Source organism: Apostichopus japonicus, chromosome 18, assembly GCF_037975245.1.
Source record: "Apostichopus japonicus isolate 1M-3 chromosome 18, ASM3797524v1, whole genome shotgun sequence".
In the NCBI taxonomy this organism is placed as follows: Eukaryota; Metazoa; Echinodermata; class Holothuroidea; order Aspidochirotida; family Stichopodidae; genus Apostichopus; species Apostichopus japonicus.
The window spans coordinates 20,309,465-20,328,075 of NC_092578.1; the positions used below are offsets into that span (position 1 = coordinate 20,309,465).

At 37.3% G+C, this 18,611-nt stretch overlaps 1 protein-coding gene across 1 annotated transcript in view; it reads left to right on the top strand.

Annotated features, from left to right (window-relative positions):
* LOC139958949 (sterol O-acyltransferase 1-like) overlaps positions 1-18,207 on the top strand; it is a 47,510-nt gene extending 29,303 nt beyond the window's left edge. Inside the window, exons 4-11 of the mRNA XM_071956406.1 lie at positions 2,961-3,068; positions 3,988-4,349; positions 8,262-8,449; positions 9,544-9,771; positions 12,002-12,097; positions 13,720-13,852; positions 15,511-15,653; positions 16,264-18,207. Coding sequence (XP_071812507.1) covers positions 2,961-3,068; positions 3,988-4,349; positions 8,262-8,449; positions 9,544-9,771; positions 12,002-12,097; positions 13,720-13,852; positions 15,511-15,653; positions 16,264-16,326 — 1,321 coding nt within the window. The 3' untranslated portion in view covers positions 16,327-18,207. The remainder of the gene's footprint in view (positions 1-2,960; positions 3,069-3,987; positions 4,350-8,261; positions 8,450-9,543; positions 9,772-12,001; positions 12,098-13,719; positions 13,853-15,510; positions 15,654-16,263) is intronic.
* The last annotated feature ends 404 nt before the right edge of the window (positions 18,208-18,611 follow it).

An 18,611-nucleotide genomic window follows, 5' to 3' on the forward strand; every position in this document is an offset into this window, starting at 1 on the left:
ACTCCCTCTATATCCAGACTTCTCCCTTCTCATTCTACCATGCCAAGAACCAACTGGTAAGCATTTAACACTGTACTCCCTCTATATCCAGACTTCTCCCTTCTCATTCTACCATGCCAAGAACCAACTGGTAAGCATTTAACACTGTACTCCCTCTATATCCAGACTTCTCCCTTCTCATTCTACCATGCCAAGAACCAACTGGTAAGCATTTAACACTGTACTCCCTCTATATCCAGACTTCTCCCTTCTCATTCTACCATGCCAAGAACCAACTGGTAAGCATTTAACACTGTACTCCCTCTATATCCAGACTTCTTCCTTCTCATTCTACCATGCCAAGAACCAACTGGTAAGCATTTAACACTGTACTCCCTCTATATCCAGACTTCTCCCTTCTCATTCTACCATGCCAAGAACCAACTGGTAAGCATTTAACACTGTGCTCCCTCTATATCCAGACTTCTCCCTTCTCATTCTACCATGCCAAGAACCAACTGGTAAGCATTTAACACTGTGCTCCCTCTATATCCAGACTTCTCCCTTCTCATTCTACCATGCCAAGAACCAACTGGTAAGCATTTAACACTGTACTCCCTCTATATCCAGACTTCTCCCTTCTCATTCTACCATGCCAAGAACCAACTGGTAAGCATTTAACACTGTACTCCCTCTATATCCAGACTTCTCCCTTCTCATTCTACCATGCCAAGAACCAACTGGTAAGCATTTAACACTGTACTCCCTCTATATCCAGACTTCTCCCTTCTCATTCTACCATGCCAAGAACCAACTGGTAAGCATTTAACACTGTACTCCCTCTATATCCAGACTTCTCCCTTCTCATTCTACCATGCCAAGAACCAACTGGTAAGCATTTAACACTGTGCTCCCTCTATATCCAGACTTCTCCCTTCTCATTCTACCATGCCAAGAACCAACTGGTAAGCATTTAACACTGTGCTCCCTCTATATCCAGACTTCTCCCTTCTCATTCTACCATGCCAAGAACCAACTGGTAAGCATTTAACACTGTACTCCCTCTATATCCAGACTTCTCCCTTCTCATTCTACCATGCCAAGAACCAACTGGTAAGCATTTAACACTGTACTCCCTCTATATCCAGACTTCTCCCTTCTCATTCTACCAACTAAAGTGTTTAGATGACCATTTTGTGTGTGGAATTAATCCTATCTCTAATTTGTTCGGAAGTGTGTTTTTGAGGGTTAATTAATTAACTAATTGGAATAAGGTAAATGTTCTGAGAATCTATCAAGGGCAGCAAGATAAGTATCCTTTTCATTTGGGAAGGTTTTAAGAGGGTGTTGGGATAGCCCTTGCCCGTTTTGTTTCACATATTGGGGACATGGGTAGTAGACTAGTTATGTCTGACGCTAGCTTTCCCGTACAGTACTGTATATTGTGTATGGGTCATGTGTATGTGATAGTTATACTGTAGTTCTTTCGTTCCTTTTCTGTTTCCCTTCTCAAGTTTATCTTCCTTGTTAGAGAATTTCTACCTCTCATCTCTTCCACATTGGCCATTTCTTATGTTTATCTTCTGGCCACATGTTGCTGTTCCTTTTGTAAACCTCCTGCTTCTAGCTGCAAAGTTGAAGCATGTTGTTAAAGGCCTCTTTTGTTAGCTTCTATTCCTTCTTCCTTTGTGTGTGCATTAAATTTCATAAATGAAGCATTTTCACATTTCATCAAGTCATTCTCACAACATTATTACAATCATTTGATCAAAACTAATAGCCTTCAGAAGACAAACAACACACACTTTTCAGACCTACATAGCCAGCAGAGGAAGACAATTTTCAGTTCTCAAGTAATTTAGTAAAACATACTCATGTAAATGCTTTATTTGCATATGACAGGTACTATACTATAGAAATATCCGTAACAAATGGCTGCCAACATTCACAGGTTTATTGTCATAATACTAATTGTGTTGATATATTATTATGTATGACAAAGGGTGTTTTTACACTGGATCTGGATTGATGTCGACATTAGGATCCTGACGTCCGGATCACACCTGTGGCTGCACATGACACATTTGAAATCTGTTTTTTTTTAATACTAACATCCGGTGCATAGCGGGGGAAGGATCAGAATATGACTCAAATGTAAACACGTCTGGATCAGTGCATAAGTTTTAGTGTTTAATATATTCACAATAATTTATAAAAGATTGTAGCTGGCTATATATGCATTGTCATTACTACTATTAAATCAAGCCTATCATGGCGGTGTCATCATCTAATTTGATTAGTGAGAACCCTTCTTAGGAAGATCTGTCATCATACGTGTAAATAATGTAAAAAGAAACAGTGCCTGAATCATCCCCTAAGGGGCTAAGTGTATGAATAGTGCTAACCATTACTAAATGATAATTATTACACCAAAGAGCAACACAAATGTTCACAAACTGTACCAATATGCCTGTATGCATGTAAATGCCTGTAGGTGAATTAGTTAGGTCTGAAAATTTGATCTTTAGAGAATTTTTAGGAAATACAGTACTGAAGATAATCCTGCTAGAATTGAAAACTAAGTTTTGTGACTCTTCTACCTTTAAACATATTTACAGTATCTAAAATATTGATCTGTCTGCTCGGCAGGACAGCCAGAATGTTGATGTGTCTTTATGCATTAGCTGAATGCATTTATTATTCAGTACTCTTTGTCCAATTCACCTTTCTTATCCCTCTCCACAATTATTGTATGCTCTGATATCTATTAGTACTGTTCATGAACCTGACATGCATGTTGTATATCAGCAACAAGCATTTTCTTTTCCCATGTTTTGGTCAAGTTCTGGTAATACCAAAGTTTGTTCCGACATAAATATAAGCTTGATAATCTTTGTAATTCAAAATTGTTTTGAATACACTATTTACTTGGTATGATACAATTTAATATCTTGTAATCTTTCTTGTCTGATCCTTCACAGTGACTTACTTCAGAATAAGAATATCCGAACACTCAACAACATTTTTGTTGCAGTCTTGTTTGTTATCATCTTGAATTCAGCTCTCATGCATCTTTTGAATTTTAGAAAGTGAGTATTAACTATTAGATAGAACTTCTGTACATGTTGTATGTTGCTACTCCTTTAGGCCCCATTAGAATATTGAACACCTCACTTTGATTTCTGTCAGGACTTTTATCTCATCGCTCATGAGCATGACATTCTAGCCAGTTGTTCATTTTAGTCATAGCAATGGTTTTCATCCATAGTAGGGTGACCAAGGGTCACCAGAAGTTCATAACTGGGAAGGGATGGGGTAAAAAGCTGTCCATTTGTCTGCCTGTGGGGGAGGGGGGTTGGTATTAGTCTCAATTTTTTGTCCCCCACAACTGCTTGGTCCATTTCCCTACAGACCTTCAGAACAAAAGTTCAGAGGCCAATAATCAAATTAAGCAAAAGTGTAATTTTTTGGACATACCGTAACACCAGAGGGAAGCCTTCAATAGACTTGAATGCTTCACATATATAATGGAAATGATTAGTATTAGAATATGTGGTTACCATGGTAGCTAAGGTCAAAGGTCAATCGTATGACTTAAAGCACTTGTAGATAGGTGCCCTGTGATACAGCCTTGTGTCATGAAGACCTTCAGAGTTAACGGTCAGAGGTCAAAGATTGAACAATGCAAAAGTGAGTTTTTGCTAAGTTAAGTTTAACAAAATAAATGGTTACAATGCTGGCTGCATGTGGTCAAAGCTCAAGGAATATAATGACAATGTATGCTCTTTTGTTTAATGTTCATGTATGAAGACCATGAATTTTATACATGCTATTATGTAGCCCATAATCAAGTTATTCATGAAGGGTCAAGATTGTTTACCCTCTTCTTTGTTTGTCATTTGTTTTGTCTGGGTTTTTTTGAAGGCCATTCATGTTATATACTTACATTACTGAAAGCCATTATTAATTATTTAATAAGATCAAATATATATTTGAATTTTCCCCCAGTGTTGGAGTTACCTTTGAACTTGCATTTTGGACCATTGGGAAGGTTCCCTTGGTGCTTTATATCTGGTGCCAGATGATGCTGTGGGCTACTGCTGCATTCTTTAGTACCCTTTCCATATGGGCTCATCATCCAAGTTCTACAGTAGGGCCATGGAAGATACCAAATGTGGCTTGGTTGGTGCTATACATTGCTGGTGTCTTGGCTTTTCTTATCTATCCTCCGGTTTTTGTCATATATCATGACCTGCCTGTGTTATCTTCATCCATAGTGTTGATGGAGCAGGTGCGGCTTATAATGAAGATGCATGCATTCCTTAGGGTGGTTATACCAAGAGCTTCGGCATGGAAGCACAAGGTGAATGGTGAGTGTACTGTGAAGTGCTACACATGTTTATACTGTGACACCATGAAAAATGTGCTTTAAATGTCATTGAGTATCGTCTTCAGTACATAGTATCTGTAGTGACACTAATGATGGTTGAAAGGACATATGACTGTCTCCAACCCTGACAAAGGTAAATGTTTCACATATGACTACTAAAGGAGAATCTTTCCCACAAGTAAGTTACCTAGGTGGTTCTAAGATATGAGCTCATACATGCCACTTTTCCTATTTTCCAGTGGAAAACCCATATTTACAGTAGGTCTGTAATTATTTCTATCAAGAAATTCGGAAATCTTAACTTCAAGTAAACCATAACAAATACAGGAAAGTTATTAAGTCACTTTAAAGCACAGCCTATTTAAGTCTCCTTCAACCAGTCGCTTAAATAGTACAATAATTTATTTCTATTCAATCTAATATGATCTCTTTTGATGATTACAAAAAAATGACTGGAATTGAGTAAGATCCTCATGCCAAACCTGAAAAACTTGATCACTGATCTTATCATTGTACACAACTGGCAATTACACAGCACACTGTCTATACTAATTATGTTTTGGAATCTTGCACCCATCACATATTCTTTAACTGTCAGAATGGCCTTTATGCTGGCGGTCACACTGTCCCGAAGTTGACATCAGATGGACACACGATAAAGAAAATGTTCAAATTCGGCTCTGATCGTAAAAACATCGGGCCATTCGTGAGGGCATCTTAAGCCATCGTATGACCGCCGGTGGAGTTTTTCAGGCTCCGGCAGCAACTTCGTGAGTGGTGGCAAAATCTTTGGCATGCCAAAAAATTGCCCGAAGACCTTGCGAAGGTTCATTTTCGTGTTGAATTCGTGTGTTCATTTTGCCCTTCGTAAGGCCATCGTGAGGGCATCTTATCAAATCGTGTCATCTTCGTTTTTAATTCGTGTGATCATCGGTGCCATCGGGCATTTTCGCCTCACGAAGACAATACGAAGGAAACAAGAAGCTGCCCGATTGTCTTATGAAGGTAACACGAATACGTGAAGCCCTCGCAATGCCGTCGAGTAACCATCGTATTATAATACGATGACATCGAGATGGGACCACGGTGTCAGCGAAGACAGCCGAATTTGTGAACCTCAAGCGTTTCCCAGGTGTCATGGTAACGTGGACATATAAAGGCCAGCCTCAAAGATTCTTCCACAGACAGTCCTAAGCAACTCTACAGAGTAGAGGCGTGTGTAACTCCCAAAGCTACAATCACAATCACAACTAACCACAATTCAGTTCCTGCAGAATGGCATACTTTGGTGATGAGACAACCAGGAAAAAGAAAGCAGCAGCATTGCTTCTTTTGATGTACCTCAGAGAACATGATGAGCACTTCTTACAGGCCCAGCACCTCCTCTTACAATAACAAAGCATTATTTTATTTCACTTTGTCATTTCTTGCTATTTGCCTTTCTAGCATTGGACAATGTACTTATCAATACGTCGTCGTGTAACCATCGTGTGGCATTCGTGTGGCATTCGTGTGTCCTGCGGGTAAACTACTTAAATAGAAATGCATATCTTCGTGTTGCCTTCGTGTGTGGTTCGGGTGCCATCGTGTGACCTTCTGTAGGCATCGTACTTGCTTCGGCTGTTGATTGGCTGTTGACCAAGTTCGGGGCCATCTTCGTGCGAAATTCAAAATTCCATATTCGTATGGCCATCTGGTGTCAACTTCGCGACAGTGTGACGCCTGCATTAAGAAAAGGGCAAGTAAAGGAAAAGCTTGATTGGATTTGTCCATAGCAAATAGACCAATAGACTATTTTACCCCACACATATGTTATATAAGTGAAAAATGAATCTGCAAGATACAGCCTAACTACTATTACAATGTCACTGCTTGTTGTTGTAAGTAAGCCCAAACTTCATTGTACAGGCCTAAGGTTATTGCACAACAGGGTAGGTTGCGGAGATTATGGTAGTCTACCTAAAGTTGTCCTAGAGGATTATGTTTTAAGGGTATTAGAAGCAAGTGTGTTGGCAAGCAATGTGAATGACAGTTTCAGAGGTTGTGAGTGGTTTACAACAATTTGTGTAAAACATGGCAAAGCTTGGAAAAAGTTCACAAGTATTGTGTAGATTAAATTTGGTTAGTATTAAAACTTGAATTTAATAATTATGTATGAAAGTTAGACACAGTTTAACTAAAGTTATCTCCAACAATGGTACAGTATTCACTGTAGTAATTGGGAAAATGATTAGTACTGTACTTTGAAAAAGAGGGAAATGCTGTTGACAAAATAAGAAGGGAACAATAAAAGGAACAAACAATATGTTGCATTTTAGTCTACTTACAGCTACTATAACATGACATTTAAAGTTTTTAAAAAAATACTAATCTGGGGTAAAGTTAAGCTGATATTTGGTGAGACAGTATAAAATCACACATGTTTTAACTTCAAAACAACTTTAAACTGCATGGCCACATGGTTACCCATGGACAGGAGAAATATGAAATGTGACATGTTCAATTTGACATTAATGAACCAAGTTTTGGTGGCTATCATTCCTCTGGAAAAGGTTCTACTAAGTCTTCATTTCGTATAGACATGTAGCCATACACTATATACAGTGTGTGAAGTGGAACTGATGTGACTTTCATGGTACATTATGACCCCCAAATTTTCCAAACCACTTTTTTATTCAGATAGCAAAAGTATCTATCTTAGTTGCCAATAACATGCATGTTAAAAGGGTATTTAGAAAACTAAACCCTGACTTTATTTAGCAACCTGAAGCAAATATTAATAATTATAATCTCCCACATTCAGAGCAAAAAATCATATAAACACAGATTTTTGTAACACACCTAAGGCAAAAGGAGTTTTGAACAATTAACAGATGGTCATATGTAGAAACCACATAGTGTATGGAGCTAATTTTTGTCAAAAAAAACACATTTTGTGCAATGTTTTGTTTTAAATTCATAAACTTCATTTAGTTGTGCGACACACCAAAAGTGAATTTTCCTATTGAATTTAAATTCAAAGTTTCTGGTTGACCAGTTTTGGCTCTCTCCCAAATTGTCAAGTTAAATAACTTATCCAACTATAGCATTGGTGAAAATTGTAGTTGGGTAACTGCTCCATAAGATGTAATACCTGCATTAAGGCAACCAAATACATATTTAATAGCTTACTCCACAAGGTTGCACAGGTCACTATGGTTTTCAACCTGTGTTGAGGAGGGGTTGAGAGTGCGGCATTCTTCTGCAGCAGCTTCAAATTCTACATTGGTTGTATATGTCCATGTTGAGGAGGGGTTGAGAGTGCTGCATTCTTCTGCAGCAGCTTCAAATTCTACATTGGTTGTATATGTCCATGTTGAGGAGGGGTTGAGAGTGCGGCATTCTTCTGCAGCAGCTTCAAATTCTACATTGGTTGTATATGTCCATGTTGGGGAGGGGATGAGAGTGCAGCATTCTTCTGCAGCAGCTTCAAATTCTACATTGGTTGTATATGTCCATGTTGAGGAGGGGTTGAGAGTGCGGCATTCTTCTGCAGCAGCTTCAAATTCTACATTGGTTGTATATGTCCATGTTGAGGAGGGGTTGAGAGTGCTGCATTCTTCTGCAGCAGCTTCAAATTCTACATTGGTTGTATATGTCCATGTTGAGGAGGGGTTGAGAGTGCGGCATTCTTCTGCAGCAGCTTCAAATTCTACATTGGTTGTATATGTCCATGTTGAGGAGGGGATGACAGTGCAGCATTCTTCTGCAGCAGCATACATTGGTTGTATATATCCATGTCACTGACTGGTCACCTCTTCAAGTGCACCTTGTAGCCTGCTATCAATCTCTATCTACCCCCAATGTAAGATTTGTTCTGATTATAATCTTAGCATGTCTTTATATCTTGCAGATGAGATCAATGGTATTGACAGAGAGTGGGAAGTCAATACCCCACCAAAGAATATGGATGAGGATGCACCTTGTCCTGACTTTTCCTGTTATTTGTATTTTCTGTTTGCTCCCACTCTAATATACCAGGATAAGTATCCAATGAGCAGCAGAATTAGATGGAACATTGTGCGTCAGAATGTAGTACAGGTAAGAAGATATATGCTAAAATGTTGCAATTGTACTCTGTCACTCTTTTCCATCCAAACATTTGAGCCTAGTGCTCCAGCCATCCTATCCCAAGTCTTGCAAGTGGAATATTCAACCTGAAGAACTGTTTTGTAAGGAAATTATGGAATCTTTACATATTAAGATTCAACACATATTTGCTATGGGTGCCACTCAGAAACCAGAAGGCCTAACATACCATGTTAGAAAATGTATCCCAAGTTTCGTTTGTGCAAAAGTGGAGAGATTGCAAGGGTAAACTTAAAAGAACAATGAAGAGTTATATAATTAAATATAACAAACAATTGTTTAAAATATACCAGTTTTTTAATTTTAAATAATGAAGCTGTATTGTTTAGCCCCCCCCCCCCCTCCCCCATCTCTCAAAAGAAGAAGAGAAGGACTGAAGTGGCCGGCAGAAGCAAAAGCACTTCTAGATAGTTCTTGTTTACCATTGTAGCATTTTAGGAGTGTAAACATAAATGTCAGTAATGAGGATTACACTTACATTTCTTCTGATATGTATCCTCAGGGTCCTAGAAGGGGTAGTGCAAAGACTAGTTGCTCAGGGCTCAAATGTTTTCAGATATTCTTGTAGCGAGTTTAAAGCACAAACTACATGTGAGAAAGAAATTCAATTTAATTGGAATCTATTTCATATTTCCTGTGGGGACCCAGGAGACAAAGCACCTGGAAGGTGTAGCATTTGTTAGCCTTGTATTACCCAAATAAAGGAAAGTTTGATGAAATGGATGGGTGGGAAGGGGGTGCAATGTTCCCCAATGACAGTGCCACTTACTGTAAAACTGAGGTCAAACACAATTACACTTTATTGCTATTGATGTGCACTAAGTTAATTTTTGACAGCCATAGATACTCCTAAGGTTGTGTAGTCTTTCAGATTGTTGCTGTTCAAGCATCCATAAGTTAAAGTCAATGTTCTATATACTAATTACACTGAGTAAACCGTCTCAAATATAACTGTGCTTAATATTCATAATGTATATTGAAGGAAAACTCAAGTTTGTCTCCCTCACCCACCCTTCATTGTTTTCTCTTTCTCCCTCTCTCTTCAGTGTTTTGTTACTGGTTGTTATGTCTTCTTAATCTGTGAGAAAATGATCATGCCAGTTACTGTCACATTTGCAGAGGACACCTACACATTTGGAGATTTTATAAAGGCTGTGTGTACTTGCATGATACCTGCGTGTGCCTGCCTTTTTCTCTCATTCTACACAGTGTTACACTGTTGGTTAAATGCTGCTGGAGAGATGGTGCGTTTCGCAGATAGACAATTTTATAAGGTTTGAACATTGTTTTATTCTTTTCTGAAGGCAGACAGAAACATACAGTTGTGATGTTGTGTGCGTATATGTGGGTATGTGTCCGTATGTTATTCCTCTTGTAAACAGGATAACTCAAAAAGTACAGCTGAGTTCAACTGCATATGTGGTAGTTAGATTCTCCTTACAAAGTGCACAAGAAATTATCAAATTTGGTAAAGGTTAATGATCATTGGAAGTCATCAGAGCTGAAATTCTGAACCTTGTAAACCCAACAGCGCAAAGGGGCCAGCTTGGTTATCTTCATATGTGGCATATAGATCAACTGTTGAGTATAAGAACACTTTTGTGATAGCCGAAATATTCTAAACACACTAACTTCAAAATTAAAGCATGGATTTGCTTCTGTTGATCAGATGAAGATTTACCTTAAATTAGTATATGAACCCTATTGCAGTTTGTGGAGGTCAAAGGTCAACAGAGATTAAACTCCTAAATTCTTGTAAACCCAATAATTCCACAAGTGAAGCTTGAAATATATAGATTACTCAGATCTATCTTAGTGAGTAAAAGAACCTCTAAGTTATAAGTGGATCATTTTAGGTTAGAAGAAAACCTTGTAAGTCTGAAAACCTTGTAACCAAGAATATTAATTTGAAGCTTGCATAAAACTCATACTTTAAATATATATCCTTGTTACTGAAGTACAAGTGCTGCATTGTTTTATATGGAGGTCAGAGATTTCTTGAAGTAAAGATGTAAAATTTGGAAAAACTATCTGCAAAAGTAAAGCTTGGATGAACAGAATACTTGATATGGTTGTCCACATGAGGAGGGTGTTGCTCTTTGGTCAACAATGGGAAAGTAGAAAAAATGTGCCAAAGAAGTTGAAGGAACCAAAAACTTTTATATTTATTTCTGATTAATTATTCTAAATAATATTAGATATTAAGGTGAAATGCATTTGTAAGCAATAAAGGTTTCTTCAGTTTGCTCATACATCAGATGTAACTGGTTGCCAGTTTCTATAAGTTTTCTAAAGCTATATGGGGCTTCTCCATTGCAATTTATAAAGACTATAATAAAATTTATAAAATTATAATAAAATTTATAAGACTGTATCACCATACATTAGTGTTGGATTTGAAAAGTTATGTTCCTAGACATCTTTTCATATTAGTATCAATTGCACAAAGTAGAAATTTCCAAAATGTTCAACTTTTCTTCCTTTTTTGAAAGGAAATTGAGTAGAAAAGTATGTGAACTACATCATCAGTATCAGTAAGGAATTATAGTTGATCACATAATAGTATACAACTGGATGAGATTGTTTGTATTGTAGAGAAGTTGTGAAGCACTGTTAAATGAAGCCAGGTATTGAGGCAGTGTTACCACATAACAAAAGGAAATTCGTCTTCGTCTTCCATACGGTGACACATCCGCAAAAAGGGACAATATCTCACCACACACACGTCAAGAGAATAACTAGTTAAATCTGACCCGAGTACTGATATAAGTGACAGGATTCACAGAACCACTGGAACTACTAATGAGGTCTGAAGGCAGACTATTCCAATCCCTAATTGTATTTGGAAAAAACTATACTTATAGCAATTGGTACTGGCATACAGTTGGCAGAAATGCATATCGTGCATGTTCCGACTCCTACGCAGAGGCTTTCTTAGGCAGTCAATAGGGATCTGAGCCTGACCATAGATGAATTGAGTAGACAAGTGTGTGAACTACATCATCAGTATCAGTAAGGAATTATAGTTGATCACATAATATTACACAACTGGATGAGATTGTTTGTATTGTAGAGAAGTTGTGAAGCACTGTTAAAAGAAGCCAGGTATTGAATCAGTGTTACCACATAACAAAAGGAAATTGAGTAGAAAAGTGTGGAACTACATCATCAGTATCAGTAAGGGATTATAGTTGATCACATAATATTACACAACTGGATGAGATTGTTTGTATTGTAGAGAAGTTGTGAAGCACTGTTAAATGAAGCCAGGTATTGAGGCAGTGTTACCACATAACAAAAGGAAATTGAGTAGACAAGTGTGTGAACTACATCATCAGTATCAGTAAGGGATTATAGTTGATCACATTATATTACACAACTGGATGAGATTGTTTGTATTGTAGAGAAGTTGTGAAGCACTGTTAAATGAAGCCAGGTATTGAGGCAGTGTTACTACATAATCAAATGGATCAAATTTAATGTTTATTTTCATTAATCTTTCAGGACTGGTGGAATGCTACTTCATTTGCTGGTTTTTACAGGGATTGGAATCTAGTTGTACATACCTGGTTATACACTTACATTTACAAGGACTTGCGGGTGAGTGTAAACCTTTTACAAAAGTATGCAAGGTATCATGCTGAAAATCTTTAATTGCGTGATAGTCTCTAAAGTTATAAATTAGTTTTATTTTGGTGTGATTTCATAGGATATTGTTGTCAGAGTTGCAATATTGTAGCAATTTTATATGCTACTCACCTAACTAACAATGCACAGTTTGTCATTGTGATTAGGGAGGCATCATTTTGTGCTGATGAATTGCAATTTTTGCAACTTTTCACTCATGCATAATGTAATTTGGATATAAGCCTCCCAAGGTCTTCATAAAGTACAGTTTTTGGAGCAAAAACAAGTAAAGGAAAAACACAAAACAGGTAAAATGCAAAACGATAAGTAATAAACAAACAGCACAAGTGCATCACGAAATACATTTGACTGGAGGATCATCTATGCTTACAGCCTTGAAAGTGCATGCTTCCAGAAGTAACTGTCCAAGCATGTTGCATCCCTCAAAATCCTGGAAATGCATGCTTCCAGAAGTAACTGTCCAAGCATGTTGTATCCCTCAAAATCCTAGAAGTGTATGCTTCCAGAAGTAACTGTCCAAGCATGTTGCATCCCTCAAAATCCTGGAAATGCATGCTTCCAGAAGTAAATGTCCAAGCATGTCGTATCCCTCAAAATCCTGGAAATGCATGCTTCCAGAAGTAACTGTCCAAGCAGGTTGCATCCCTCAAAATCCTGGAAATGCATGCTTCCAGAAGTAAATGTCCAAGCATGTCGTATCCCTCAAAATCCTGGAAATGCATGCTTCCAGAAGTAACTGTCCAAGCATGTTGTATCCCTCAAAATCCTAAAAGTGCATGCTTCCAGAAGTAACTGTCCAAGCATGTTTTATCCCTCAAAATCCTAAAAGTGCATGCTTCCAGAAGTAACTGTCTATGCAGGTCGTATCCCTCAAAATCCTAAAATTGCGTGCTTCCAGAAGTAACTGTCCAAGCATGTTTTATCCCTCAAAATCCTAAAAGTGCATGCTTCCAGAAGTAACTGTCTATGCAGGTCGTATCCCTCAAAATCCTAAAAGTGCATGCTTCCAGAAGTAACTGTCCAAGCATGTTTTATCCCTCAAAATCCTAAAAGTGCATGCTTCCAGAAGTAACTGTCTAAGCAGGTCGTATCCCTCAAAATCCTAAAATTGCGTGCTTCCAGAAGTAACTGTCCAAGCATGTTTTATCCCTCAAAATCCTAAAAATGCATGCTTCCAGAAGTAACTGTCTAAGCAGGTCGTATCCTTTGAAATGTTTTCAGACATTAGGCAGGATCAAAGAAGGCAATTAATTGTATTCCTAAGATATGGATATGGTCTGGGAATGTGCAGCAAGAGAAGTGTGACCACAATTTCACATTTTGGCTTTCTAATATATAACAGTATGGCTCTATATGTACCAAAAGTCCATGTCATCTGCATGCCACCCAAAGTTGTAACCTTTTATCAAATATATTCAAGGTCTACTTGTAAGATCTAAGACAAAGTTTAGTACATCAACTTTAATCCTACTGTATTGTGAGGTTATGACTTGTCATAAATGTTGTGTGCTTTGAAGTTCCATTCAAAATACTATTAAGCACTCACACACACTTTTCTATTCTGATCATGACAGGCCGTTGGGTTAGGACCTAAGAAAGCAATGTTGTGCGTCTTCCTTCTGTCGGCAGTTTTTCATGAGTACATCATCTCTTGTAGCCTACGGTTTTGTTTTCCAGTGCTTTTCATCATATTTGGGTGTTTTGGAGGTAAGCCAGTAGTAACATATTTCTTTCAACTCTCTCTGCATTTTCGGTAATTTGTTTCCTTTTCTCTTTTGCAAGGGAAATGAGGTAGCTTAGAGGAAGGTTATCTTTAGTGTGTGTATGCCTCATATTGTGTAGGTGTTCACACTATTACTTTTAGTAGAGGTTTAGGTAAGTTAGTTCAAAAATCTGAAAAATGTGAAAACATGATTAAAGAGTGAGAACTTGTAAATATCTCATTTGATGTATGTGTGTTACCCCATATTGTGTAGATGCAGAGTTTTATTGGAAGTCAAAGGTCAGTTTAGGTCAGCAGATGGTCAGCAGTTTAGGTCAGCTAAAATGGCAAACAGAATCTGAAGAAGAGACACTAGGAGGGTGTTTAAAAATATACAACTGTAGTATTGAAACACTCAAAAACTGTATGGTAGGTGAACTGCACAGTTCAGTGGATGCACCTTTATTGAGGACACCCTATTGTTTTAGAATCCAATGTTTTCTGTCTAGTTCAAAAGTTATTTTGGTGATGGGAGGTCAAATTCCTGTTTTCTGAGGTCAAAGGTCATTTGAGGTCAACAGGTTACACCATGAAACCTCTATAAAAAATGTAACTACCAAAATAAAGATGGATGAAATTCATACAGTGCTGACACATTAGGGTTGGGCTAATTATTGCCTTCCAAACTTCTGAATAGTTGTAAAAGGTGGCAAAGTGTCCCAGAGAGTATTTGGAATTCCTCTTTATCCATTATATTCTCTGCATGTATGTCTGTCTTCCTGTATTTATTTTCTTTTCTTTTGTGTTTTTTTTGTCAATAATTCAACATGGGAATGTAACCTGTGACTAGGCATATGCAAAGAACAGGATGTTTCACCAATTTCTGAATATATTTGAACTTTGAAAGTGATAATTGAAGGAAATCTTGTTCTGCAACATGTTTCTTTAAAAAAAAAACACACACACAAAATTGCCCATATCTTGAAAATGTTTACAAGGATATAAGAACTGTCTGTGCACAGTTTACATTAATTCTTCCCATGTACTGTACAAAGAAATTTGAGAATCAAGCACCAAGCCTTTTGGCTTTCTTGGTCAAGACTCAGGTCAAAATGTAGGGTTTAGTAAGCCTGATTAGTAGATGTAAATATTCAAGTGAATGTGTCTTTACCCTGTCTTGTTCTGGTCCATCAAAACAAATTTTGAATGGAAACTGTGCAATATGGGCCAATGTTATACCTTTACACAATTTATATTTAACGTACATGTACTTGTTGAAGATGTTGTCTTATCACAATAAGTGCATTTTGTATAGTTTGCATAAAGCTATTCCGTCTTATCACAATGAGTGCATTTTATTAGTTGCATAAAACCATGCTGTCTTATCACAATAAGTGCATTTTGTATAGTTTGCATAAAGCTATGCTGTCTTAACACAATAACATTTTGTGTAGTTTGCATAAAGCTATGCTGTCTTATCACAATAACATTTTGTATAGTTTGCATAAAGCTATGCTGTCTTATCACAATAACATTTTGTATAGTTTGCATAAAGGCTGTGCTGTCTTATCACAATATATATGCATTTTTGTTTGCATAAAGCTATTGGAAAGTTGAATGTTTCTGGAATGTACTGTTTGACTGTGCCTTCATTCCTTTGCAGTTGTTTTGCTGTTGATACCTGACCTTGGCTCCAACAGCTTTCGTGGTACAATGCTATGGCTGAGCTTATTTATAGGCTGTGGCATTTTGGCCTCCTTGTACAACTGTGAGTGGTCCAGCAGGAAGAATTGTCCATCAAATATGGTAAGTACTTGTATCTGTCACTGTAACATTTGTTGATGCCTCTGTCCATGTGATATTGGTAGTTGACCACTAAATCAGATCAACTTTTGTTTGGAACATTTTGCTGATTAATGCAGGTATTTCTATAGGGCATTTGAATGTTACTGAAAAGACCTGTTCATCTCCTGTTCATCGGTCTGTTTTACAATGAACAACAACAATGCCAGTTACTAGTAGACCATGAAGAATGATATGGTTTGAACGTAAAGTTTAATCTGAATCTCAAAATATATGTCTGGCAAAATACCTTGGAAGTGGAAGGCCTTGAGAAAGCCACTTTATATACAAAGTCAAAACCAGTAAACTATAAAATTAATGATGTCACTGTAGATTGAAACTTGCATATGTTGCTGCATTAGCGTAATAAAGGCGTTACCCAGGACACATATAACTTATATAATAATGTTAGATTATAACTCTTTAACATTTCAATTCCAACTATATGAATAATGTCAATCACACCATATATGTATATGTTGGTGATGCCTGGGCCCATGTAATTCCTCTGCAAGAGCTGCTTTTTTGACATCACAAGCTTCTATTAACTGTGATTATGTACTTTCTTCCTCAGGAATGGTATGTCGACATTTTCATACCCCGTTTGTTCTTCTGTAGTAAATTTCAGTTCTATTAACTGGATATAAAGATAAAGCTGTCAGCACACCTTGGAGGTAAGGAAAGAAAGCCAGTCAGCCAAATGGTCTATCAAAAATGGAGCTGTGCCCTATCATTTCATGGAAGAACCAATAATGGGACACATAAAATTGAGCAGTTTGTTTTGTTATGTACCTTGATGTGGAGAGTGTTAGAGGATTAAATCCATTTTGGACAGAAAAATACATGCAGTTTTCAGTTCTCTGTATCAGGAAGAAGAATTTCACTTTAAGCATGAATGATTTAGTTTTTGTAAGTATTTTTGAAGTTTATATTCCATTAAGGTCAATAATGAAATAATGAAGCTACTGCACCTTTTCTCATTGAGACAAAGCATTGCCCTCTTTAGTCCAAATATGCCCGGATGACCCATTGATTACCTATGGACTTTTTAGCATTTCTAACACCTTGAAGTTAATTCCTTTGCTGTTGGGTTCTTTATCATCACTTGTGCTGAAACAGGCCTCATTACTCCAAAAGTAGTGTACAACATTAGGACTGCCTCATCATACCTAGAAACAACCTTCATACTTCCATATCTTTGTCAAGGTTGCTGGGGACAAGCAAGCCAGTCAACACAATATGACCATCCAATCAGATGCTACAAATTTCTATGGTCTATGGGGCAAACCATAAAACTGCCTCTGCATTTAAAGTCCAGTATTTGAATGTTGTTCACCATTACAACACTTTTTAGAAACTGTTTTATCTAAATTTCTCAACAAAAGGTAATTTATTAATAACATGTTTCTAAATGTCTCAGCAAATGGATCTCTAAATTACAAAAGGGCAATTTTCAATAACAAGAATTGAAAAGTATACATTTCATGAAAAATTAGAGCACTCATAATTTATGAAAAGAGGCAGATCTGAGTTTTTATCACAAAACTGGGGTAATGATCCCTTTGTGGCTCTGCCACTCGGAAGTGAATTCAATATTGAAGTTACCTCAATATTGAAGCATGTTTCAAAATTGAAACATGTGTCAATTGCTATGTTGATTGTCAAGTGAGAAGGTAACAAGGTGTTAACTGGTAATTTGGTACTTGGCTACAAACAAAGATTGGGACACCAAGAACTTGAACTCAAACTCACATGTGCTGGATTTGGATACAACATAGTTCAGTTGGTCTCTGGTACAATTTGTAGTCAATTGAAACAGGTTCGAGGATTTCAAAAAAAATGAAATAGTTATCCATTCCTTCCTCAAATAGTACTTCTAATCATACACTGGAGGTTCCTTTCTCAGCATAGGAGAGTAATTTTCTACAAAGGAATGTTTCTCTTTGACCACAAGGAACAGACAGTCAGTTAGTTTAAATACAAATATTGGGTAGAAAAGGCCATCAAATAGGGTTAAGAGGTTATCATTTTAAACTGGTATTGACAATGAAATGTCAAAATATTTGCAGAAACCGAGTAAGGCATTGAATACTGGTGCCAATAGATACATAGTTCTCTTCAAGATCTCTGGTTAATATTTCTGGATGCACTGTAGGCTAACATCTGATTCTTCTTCCTGTGCTGTGATTCTATTTAATATTTTACTGCATATATGACACATTGTCATTGTATATATGAGGCTTTGTACTTTGGAACATCATAAAAACAGAACATGAAACCTTCTCCATAGATGATTATTTTACACACTTAAGGATCAATAGTCCCAAAGGTCATCAAACTTAAACCTTACTTTTAAGAAGTTAAAATATGTGGAACTCATTGAGGTGGTGATCTAATTGTGTTAAGATGTTGAGAACATTTGAGTGGAGAAACATTGAGGGTGGCAAGAAAATGCTTTAGTTTAGACAAGTGTAACTATTGCTTGACTTTCAAGCATATTAATAATTTGGAAATGGGGTGTGGGTGGGTGGGTAGGGATGGTGGGTGGGTAGGGATGGGGTGTGGGTGGGTAGGGATGGGTTCTGTGGGTAGTGATGGTGGGTTGGATGTGGGTAGGGATGTGGGTGGGTAGGGATGTTAATACTGATGTCCTCAGGAAGAAAATGCAAGTTAAAAGCAGAGTGGGGGAGGTGGGAGGGGGATTTTGTAATTAAAGTGGTTGTTTGTGAGGTTGCTTTTGTTTCTCAGGTAAAACAGACTATTAGTTGTTTCTTCCTCATCTTGCTTTCCTTCATGGTCAAGATGATCAAGATCTCTGTCTTGTTCATTTCATAGGTCAATGGTAACAACAAAAGAGAATGATTTGTATATATGTATTGCTTCTTCTTAATTAATCAGTTTCCAGTGAACGATTAAAGAGGT